At 42.9% G+C, this 10,135-nt stretch overlaps 1 protein-coding gene across 2 annotated transcripts in view; it reads left to right on the top strand.

Moving 5' to 3' along the window:
* Positions 1 to 3,980: 3,980 nt before the first annotated feature.
* The window catches only part of LOC113246676 (gamma-interferon-inducible protein 16-like), a 28,150-nt gene continuing 21,995 nt past the window's right edge, over positions 3,981 to 10,135 (top strand). Inside the window, exons 1-3 of one of the 2 annotated variants that reach the window (XM_048225230.2) lie at positions 3,981 to 4,448; positions 8,093 to 8,377; positions 9,456 to 9,586. In XM_048225230.2, coding sequence (XP_048081187.2) covers positions 8,113 to 8,377; positions 9,456 to 9,586 — 396 coding nt within the window. In that variant the 5' untranslated portion in view covers positions 3,981 to 4,448; positions 8,093 to 8,112. The remainder of the gene's footprint in view (positions 4,449 to 8,092; positions 8,378 to 9,455; positions 9,587 to 10,135) is intronic. The other variant, XM_048225234.2, reaches the window with a different exon arrangement.

The following is a 10,135-nucleotide window of genomic DNA, read 5'->3' as shown; positions in this document are numbered from 1 at the left end:
ACAGACAGGGCACAGGAGATTTTAAGGGGGAGAAAATATTTTATACAATATTGTAGTGGTGAACACATGTCTGTAAGAGAGACATATATGCATATATGCATATATCAGTTTTTGCCTCGTGGATTTTGATGCTCCGTTAGGTACACACACATTTGGAACTATTTTGTCTTCATGAAGAATTTATCCCTTTATCGTTACGTAATGACCACATGTAACCTTGAAAATTTTCATTGTTACAGCTGCTCCATTTTGCTTTTATCAGTATTAGTTGGGTGTATCTATCTCTATTCTTTTGCTTTTAACCTGAGTCTTTAAAGTGGATTTCTTGTAGAGAATGTAGAATTGGGGTCTCATTAATTGATGTATTTAGACCACTGGCATTTAAGATGATTATTGACAAGGCTAGACTGATAACTACCATGTTTGTAATTGGTTTTTGTTTGTTGCATTTGTTCTCTGTTTCTTTGCTCCTGTTTTGTCAGCCTCCCCTGGTTTTAACTAAGCATCTCACATGACTTCGCTTTCCTTCCTTCCTTAGCATTTCAACTAAGAAAACGTTCCGTAGTTGTTTGAGAGTTTCCAGAATGGTTTTTAAAGTCCAAATCTGCCTTCAGACAACACTCGATTGCTTCCTGTATAACGTGGCTACTCACAGCAGAGCACTCCCAGTCCTTCATCCCCCCTTTAGAGCGTCTGTGCCGGTCACTCTCCATCCCTGCACTACAGTGCCAACAACATCGTTACCATTATTACTTGAAACAGACAGTTGTCTTTTAGATCGGTTAAGAAGCAAAAGAGCAAAATATTTTATCTTTATTTATTCCTCTCTGATGCTCTTCCTTTCTTCATGGAGATCTGAATTTCTGACTCATATCATTTTTCTTTTTCCTGAAGAACTTTTAATGTTTCTTGTAGGGCAGGTCTGTGGACAACAAATTCCCTTAGTTTCGGTATGGCTAAGAAAGCCTTCATTTCTCATTCACTTCTGAAGGATAATATTTGTGGATACAGAATTCTAGATTGACATGTTTTTTCTTCAACATTGAAAATATTTCACTTCATCCTCTTCTTCAACATTTCTGACAAGGGGGCCACGGCATTCTTATCTTTGTTCCTCTGTAGACAGAGTGCTGTATTTTCCTTTAACTTCTTTCATGATTTTCTCTGTCTTTTGTCTTCTGTCATTTGAAAATGACATGCCTAGGTGTGAACTTTTGGAATTTACTGTATTTGACATTGTTTCAACTTCCTGTATCTGTGGTTCTATGTCTGTCATTAATCTTAGAGATGTCTTTGCCATTGTTCTTTCAAGCACTTTTTCTGCTCCAGCACCTTTTTCTTTACCTTCTGGTTTTCCAGTTATGTGTGTGCTGCCTCTTCTGATATTATGCCACAGACATTGGACATTCTGGTTTTTCTTTCTTTCTTTTTCTCTTTGCATTTCAGTGTCAGAAGTTTCTATTGACCTACTTAGGCGCACTGATCCTTTCCTTGGTTGTGTCCACTTTACCGAATACCTACCTTGTCTGTCACAACATTTTTTATTTCTTGAATTTCTTCTTGATTCTTTCTTAGTTTCCATCTTTCTGCTTATAGTACCCACCTGTGCTTGCATGCTTTTTTACTGTTTCCATCAGCACCCTGCCATGGGCTAACTTGTGTCCCCCCACCCCGCAAAATTCATATGTTGAAGCCCTAAAACGCAGTACCTTAGAATGTATTTGTAGACAGAGCCTTTAAAGAGGCGATTAAGGTTACATGAAGTCATGGGTGGGTCCCTAACCCAGTCTCATGGGTGTTCTTATATGTAGAGAAAACGTGGACATGCAAAGAGAGCCATCAGGAGTACAAGGACAGACGGACAACTCTGTGAAGGGGGCAGCCATCTGCATGTCAAGGAGAGAGTCCTATGAGGAAACCAACCCTGCTGGCACCTCGATCTTGGACTCCAGCCTCCAGAACTGTGAGAAAATAAATTTCTGTTATTTAAGGCCCCAGTGTGGGATATTTGTCATGGCTGGCCTAGAAGTGATACAAGCCCTTGCCATTTTAATCACAGTTATTTTAGAGTCCCTGTCTGATAATTTCAACGTTGATGTCATATCTGAGTTTGGTTCTGATGCTGATTTTCTCTCTTCAGACTCTTTTTCTTTGTCTGTTGACACCCCCCCCACAATGTTTTGTTGAAAGCAGGACATATTTTATCATATAATAGGAATGAAGTAAGCACACCTTTAGTGTTGGACTGGGCTTAATGTTTTCTCTGGCTGCATGTGCCAGAGCTTTCAAGCCCTCTGGGCTCCTTCTGCCTCCCCCCTGGACTTCAGGCTTCCCTGTGTACCCTTCCTCAGAGACAGTCTAGCGGGACTGCTCATCGTCTCCAATATGGAGATCATGGAAATGACCACTTCCTGGTGGCACTGAAGATCCTACAGAAAGTTAAAAGATAATAAAAAGAATACTTGAACAACTTCAGGACAGTAAGTTTGGTTACTAAGATCTAATGGGCAAAATTCCTGCAAAACACAGCTTACCAAAACTGCCTCATAAAGAAATGGAACATCTGAATGTCCCTATATCTACGCAAGGAAATTCCTTTGTAACAGAAATCTTTCCACAATAAAAGCTCTGGGAATAAACACTCGATGAATTCTATTAAACGGCTAAGGAGGAAATATTACTAATTTTAAACACATGCTTTTAGAAATGCCAATATCACCATCATACCAAAATCAGATAAAGATCAAGGAAAAAGAGAAATAAAGGCCAATGTCACTCATGAAAGTAAATGTAAACACACTTTTTTGAATAGTTAAAAATTGAATCTAGCAGTACGTCGTTAGTGACAGTGCATTCTGGGACCATGTGCTTCACCCCAGGGATATAAGACTGACTCCACGTGTAAACCTCTATCATGCTTTGCATTTCCTTGGAAGGAGAAGTCGACTTCCCCGAGAAACCATGCTGTCTGGGTGCCCGGTGGTCCCGTGAATTCATAAATCAATCCAGCCGAGGCTCCCACTCTGGCAGCTTTATTCCAGCTCTCGAGAAGAAGGATTTTGCCACCCTTCTGGATTCCTTTGCTAGGGCTGCCCTAGCAAAATATACAGACTGGGGGTCTGGCTTACACAGCAGAGTTCTAGTTGCTCAGCGTTCTTGAGGCCGAAAGTCCAAGATCGAAGTGTCAAAGGTTTGCTTTCTCCGGAGGCCCCTGTTCCAGTCTGCAGGTGGCCACCTTCTCACTGTGCCCTCACTTCAGCTAGCCACTCCACGACTCTAGTTTGGATTAAAATAATCAGCTTTCTTCTCTTTAGATGACCTCAGATCATCCACCAACACCGGCTGTGCTTTGGGATCCTTTTCCGGCTTCTTCCTGCCTGAAGATCGGCTGGTGGGTGACAACCAGCAAGTCGGCCACCGGTGCTGTTTATTTGACATGTCAGGGTTTATGCCACTCTCCAATGCATCCACCGTCCTGTCCAGAAAAGACACTGCCAAGCAAAAGCTTTATCCAGCCCCTCTCCGTCCAGAGGTTCAGTGTTCTTCCAGAAATTGCAAAGGCTTATGCTGTCATGATATGAGCTTACCCCCACCTGTGTTTTGTCCATGAATGATGCAGAAAGTGTGTGATCATGAATTTGATCAGCGAGGGAACGCAGCCTAGATGTAGTTGAGAGGCAACTTCCTTGCTCTGTCTCGGAGGATGGATTCACACATTCGTAATGACGTTCCACTCCATCAAGCGCCAGGTGTGTCAATGATTTAACGGGGTGAATGCTTCAGGCACTATTTAAACCGAGAGTGATTTCATAGCCGACCTGCCCTCTTCCAGGAGCTACGTTCAAGCGCTCGTAGGGAAAGATTCCTGTTCCAACATCTCCTCCTACCACTCTGAGAGCAGGAAGGGAGGGAGAAGCAGCCTGGTGACTCATCTTTAAGTTTTCTTATATTTGAGAATCATTCTCAGGAATACAGATTTCTAATGACCCACATGGAAGCTGCTGGAGTTCTACTGTTGGAGTTCTAATGTCCTTCCATCTCCTGACGTTTGTAACAGAAACACTCACTTATACCTTTGCTATAATCCTTCATTTTGATTAAGTACTTACAGGAAGGAAACTGTTTATTTTCTCTGACTAATGAAATCGAAAGCGAAGAGCATGGAGGGAGGAGTCTCAAATTGTGTTGCAACTTCTCTCTCCAGGGGACATCGTGGTGCGAGGAGACCAGCACCACCGGGCAAGTTTTCAGTGCCTCTAAGAAGTGCCATCGACGCTTGTTATCTTTCAAAATACTTCTTTTTCCTCTGCCCTTCAGGAGATTATCACACCCTGCAGTTCAGTCCCTGAGGGCTTTGTGGATTTATCTTCCTCCTCAAAGAAAAGAAGCAGTGATTCCTGCATTTCGGAAAAAGACCTCAGGATCCGGACGGGTAGATCTTCAGCAAGGTGAGGCCTGTGGGCTTTCTGGAGTCTGCTGCGGGCACCTGCCGGCTGAACACGGAACAAGCAGGGGGCTTCGGGCATGAAGAACTGGGGAGGGGGGAAGGTATCAATTATAGTCGGCGGCATGAAAATATTAATAGCTTGATTCTCATCCTTTGCTACGAAGACAAGGAATAGACATGTTTATCCCACCACAACTGACACCTGAACGAAGGGAGATGCATTTTGACTGTAGAAGACATTAAAATTTATTCCCCAGGTGACTATTGGCACGAATTATATTTAGAAAAAGGGTTTGGTTTTCTTCCCTAAGTGGTGACCAGGAAACTCTTGGTGGCCGTGGTGGAGTTCTGGGCAGAAGTCAAGTTAGGGGCACGAGGAAAGTATCAGAACATAATATTAAGTAAAAAATACATCTGGATTTAAAGCTGCATTGTATGGTCTTATCGTGATTTTAGAAAACACTTACACACACATACATGCACAGAGCAGAAAAAGTTTCACTTCCCCAGACACAGTTATGCAAAAACATGACTTCTTGATCTCTCTTCAGTTTAATTTTTATATGCTTCTCCACTCTGCCCCACCAAAGCTGCCACTTCAGTTCCTTTTAGCACAACTGTCTGCCTTCCTGAAAATTACTGATTTTTTTTTCTAGTGGCAAAGTATAGGGGAGAGGGAGGGAGAGTCAATTACAACTAGCCTTTCAGAATTGTTGAGCGACTTTCTGTATGGCCTGTGAAATAGTATTTCATATATGCCTGATTAGAGTGAGAGATTTTTAATGCTGATTTCAGAATTTTATGTATGTTACATAGACCTTGTTGATTATGGTTATTAACAATGTTAGTCCTATTTCCTAAATCTCTACTGAATTTACCTTCTGTTTTTAGTTTATTTAGGAGATATGCTAAAATCTCCTACCATAAAATTATGAGTTTTTTGTCCTGTAGTTCTCTCAAATTTATGTATACAAGAATATAATGTATATTATATACGTAATCATGTATCCACATACACATGTATGTAAAATGTGTGTGGACGTGTAAAGAGAAACATGGTACATAATACTACAAGCAAAATTTTATATTGTACTATGAAATCATGTTATAAAATATAATACGTAACCTTTATAGCATTATAAAGGAATAAAAGTAACAATAATATAAATTTACTATTAGCAGGTGAATACATAATCACAACTGTTTTGTTTCCCTGGGGGGTCAGCATTTGTCATTGTGTTGCACTCTGGTGATATCTTTATCTTCAAGTCTATTTAAAGCTACAGTAGTGTAGATTAACTGGTTTTCTTTTAATTACTTTTGCATGATAAAATAGTTTTCTTTCATTTTCCACCTTTAAGTGATCTTTTCTTAAGGCTCTACTGGCGGATTTTTTCCGTAAATGCAATCTGACCGAACTTGTCGCTTAACTGGTTAGGCCATGTATGCGTCTGTCGATGATTACCACGGACGGCTTTGTTTCTGCTAGCCTCAGTTCCATTTATGACGTTTCTGTATTCTCCTTTCTGGCACTTCTGTGTTTGCTTATTCCTTTATCCTACCCTCGAAGACAAATACCTTAGTGAACTGCCCTGTTCACTGTCCTCCCGCTCTCCACCCTGTTGATGTGCTTCCTGTCTCTCTAGTCTTCCGTCAGAAGTAGAAGACAGAGGCACGCCTCGTCGAGCTCGGTTCCTGCTCTCACCTTTGGGCTTGCAGTATTTTTTGGCTCGATGTGTTATTTTTAGTAGCTAATATTTCCTGCAATAGATGTTTCCATATAGGTCTTTGTCTTTCTTACAAACTACCAATATCAGAGAATAGTTTCCGAGGCCCTCACATTTAAATATCATTTTGGCTAGCTTTAAATTCACCTCTCAAAATTATTTTGCCCTCAAGATAGGTAAACAGTACCTCTTCTGATACCCCTGGGGCTACCTATGTTTTGAAATTCAGAATTGGGCATTTTAGAAAGGCTATTTAATACACCTACTTTAAATACTGGAATACTAGACATCGTAGTGGGAGCTGGGTCACTACTCTAAAATCAGTATAATATTTTAGCAATAAAACATATACTCATATTTAAGTGGAATGAAAAAAGATTAAACATAGCCTCCTATCACCTTATATCTGGTTTTATTTTGCAAATAAATTATGTTGTCACACACACAAAACACAAAAATTTCATTTAAAAAATTATTCGGTTTTGAAATCAGCATGGAATGTGGATGAGAACTGTATGAAAATCACTGGATGTCCTGTGCTGGGTGGCTTTGCTGTTGAACACCAGTTTCAATCTGATCCTTGCATCTATACAGGTGATCTACTCTTTATCTCTGGAAGCTTTCAGAGTTTTTACTTCATTTTTAATAATTTTCAATTCCCCTGTAATATATTTTGAGGATTTATCCTTCAATCTATGGGCCTGATCAATCTGGGAATGTTCACATTCTCTCACGAAGGAATAAGTCACAGCCCTAGGAGTTTGGACATGCCGATTATACAAAAGCTACACAAACACACAGCCCCTGAATGAAAAGAATTGACGAATTTAAACAGAAAATTGGAATCCCTACCATGTACTGAGTGCCATCAAGGAAGTGTATAAGGTGCTAAAGAGGCCCAGAGGGGTGACGCGCAGTCCCAAATGGGGATTCTGGTGGCTCTCGGAAGACAAAGCCTCAGTAGGGTCTTGAAGGCGGTAGTGGGAGGAAGAAAAGTGAGACCGGCTCTTTAGGAAGCAGAGAGGGAATCAGCAAAGTCATGAAACATGGAAAGGCAAGGTGTGTTGTATATTTCTGGAGCATACGACATACAAAATACAAAAGTTGCCGATGTAAAAAAGATGCAGAGTATTCAAGGCTTTCCAAGCTAGGCTAAGGAGCAAGAAATTGTTTAAAACCAAAGTGGGGAACTATTGGAGGACGTCGAGTGGGATAGAAACATGGCTGCATAGAGGGGTATCTGGCTCTCCAAAAAGAACTGATAAGAGGAATTCAGCCTAGAAGGGTAAAATCAAGCCAGTAAATGCTGGGCTCCTGCTTTCACAAGAAAGTAGAACTCTAGCAAAAGGACTACTAAATAGTGCCAGCCAGTCAGGGCTGTGATTCTGCACGAGAGAGCAGGGGGGCCAGGGCCCAGAAGACACGGAGAACATGGCCCGAGCCCCGGGAAAGAGGACACGAGAAGGGCTGACTAGGGAGGAGTCAGGCGCGCGGGGCAGGTACCCAGCAGGCAACGGTGGGAGGATGGTCACGGGGAGTGAGAGGCAGCAGAGTCAGGAGCCAGCAGGCGGACATCCAGGGACAGACTGTAGCCCCAACACGGGATGGGAGGACGGAGCGGGGACTCTGACCCCCTACAGCCCACACTCCACACAGGGCAACAGCTGCCTCTTTCCAGACCTCCTGCCACCACCCCACCCCCAACCCAACTCAACTATCATCATTGAAAGGAAAGAAGTCCCAAATACAGCAGTTCTCCACCCATTTTCCACAGTGACATACCTGGAAAGTAAGTTCCTCTTTGTCACACACACTCAAGGATGACACCTCGACATGGGCCGCTCACGCACATAGACACAACCAGACTTTTAAATCGTCCAGAGGAAGGTATACGCCGTATGGTACTTTTCTCTTGCAGGCTCAGCCGCACCTGGAGAGATGGGGAATGAGTACAAGAGAATTATTCTGCTGAAAGGGTTACAGCCCATCGGTGACTTCCAGTTCAGCATGGTTAAGTCCCTACTGGCCCATGACTTGGGACTGACTACAAAAATGCAAGAAGAATATAACAAGGTCAAGATTGCTGACCTGATGGAAAAGAAGTTCCGGGGGCCTCTCTGTGTGGACAAGCTAATAGATCTGCTCAAGGACATAGAAGGACTTGGAGACGTTGTTAAAACTCTTAGAAACGAGAAGAGAAAAGGTAATGGACAGGAGCCCTCACTGTCAGGGTCTGGGCCCCCTGCGTCCAGCAGAGCCCTGGTGTTGGCACAGCTTAGAGAACCCTTCCCCAATTTCCAGCTGGGTAGCCGAGATGAGGTGACCCCTGAGACACCAACAAGTTGACAGGTTAGACAATTCCTTTCCTACAAAGAGGTCTGCTGTATTTTACAGGGTGTATTTGGGGGGTGTAGGTAAAGAAAAAAGCAGAAAGAGTTGACGAGAAAGGCAGAGGCTTCTACATATTAACGAAGCTCGAACAGGGACAAAACATAATAAGGAAAAATCTTGAGGTTTAAAAATACTTCATTCAGTTCATATAGGACTCTATTACAATATTTATTCCATCGTTACTGTATTCTCTAGCAACAAACACGAGGCAGTGCTGAAAGAAAAAGCTAATTCTCGGGGATGTGAAGAATTTGCCTCTTCTAAAATCTCTGGGTCCTAAAAACATTTTAAAATGTCAAGTCCAGCAACACCAATCTGTCACATCACCAATTAGATCAGATTTTCTTTATCTGGCTTCTGTAATTCCAACAGACCTTCCATAGGACTGAACCCACCATTTGTATCATGAAAACTGCAGATTCTTTTTTTTTTTTTAAGATTTTATTTATTTATTTGACAGAGAGAGAGCAAATCAGGGGGAGGGGCAGAGGGAGATGCAGGCTCCCAGGGAGGCTGACTTGGGGCTTGATCCCAGGACCCTGGGATCATGACCTGAGCCAAAGGCAGATGCTTCACCAACTGAGCCACCCAGGTGCCCCAAGACTGCAGATTCTTAAAAAGAACATATAGGATAAGTGGGTTGGAAAAGGGTTTGACTGAGGTACCTGGGAGTCCAGAGGATGGAGGGATATGCTTGAGCCCCTGGGAAAGGAAGCTGTCTGGCAGTGTGAGTCAGCATCCGTCGCCTGGCTGGCGGGCTGATGCAGGAGGGGAGCACCCCAGCGCCCCCAGACCCACAAGCAGGAGCTGAGAGGACATGGTCCAGCAAGTGCTACAGCTACCCTAGACTAGCTCCTTTGGATTTATCATGTTCTTTTTAACTGCTTCAGTTATGAGGCAAAGCAGAGCAGGAGCCAAAGCGCTCATGAAGAAGAGAAAGCAGGATGCATCCGGTACTGACGAGTCCACATCTAGCACGAATGAAGCTTCGGGATCCATCCATGACAAACCCCTGTCCAAGGTAGGATGGCCAAGGCCCCGCTGAAGAAGCCTCTCCTATGGCTCTAACACTTATTCCCTCCTGTGTACACTGAGTGCTTTATTCATTTCTCAGCCTGCAAATAGAAGCATCGAGACAAAGGGGTTCCAGGGGCAGAGTGAAAGTGAGGTTCAGAGTCAGCAAACCCGTAGCTTCTGATCACCCATAATGCGTGCACACAACATGTGTGTATAACTCCCTGTGAAGGAGATGTGGAGTCATAACCCTTCTTTAGACGTGCACAAAATTGGAAGCCACACTAGGAGAGCAGCTTGTCAAAGCCTGCTCAAGACACAACATTCGAACATAGATTTTATAAATTCCAGAACAGCATTCTTGCCACAGGGATGAAGGGAGTTTCCAGGCTCTTGTGTGAATTAATCATGTGTGTGGGCTGCCTGCTTTCCAATTGTCTCTTGAGAGGATGGAATCCATGTACCTCTTGGATTTCATGAGCTCAGAAATTTTAGCATAATTAGAAACTAGTAATAAAAAGTTGATTTGCTCAGTAGTAATGATGTGTTTTATCTA

The sequence above is a fragment of the Ursus arctos genome, unplaced genomic scaffold, assembly GCF_023065955.2.
Source record: "Ursus arctos isolate Adak ecotype North America unplaced genomic scaffold, UrsArc2.0 scaffold_2, whole genome shotgun sequence".
NCBI lineage: Eukaryota > Metazoa > Chordata > Mammalia > Carnivora > Ursidae > Ursus > Ursus arctos.
Note: the sequence above shows the minus strand (reverse complement) of the source record. Positions and strands in the feature narration are given on the sequence as shown.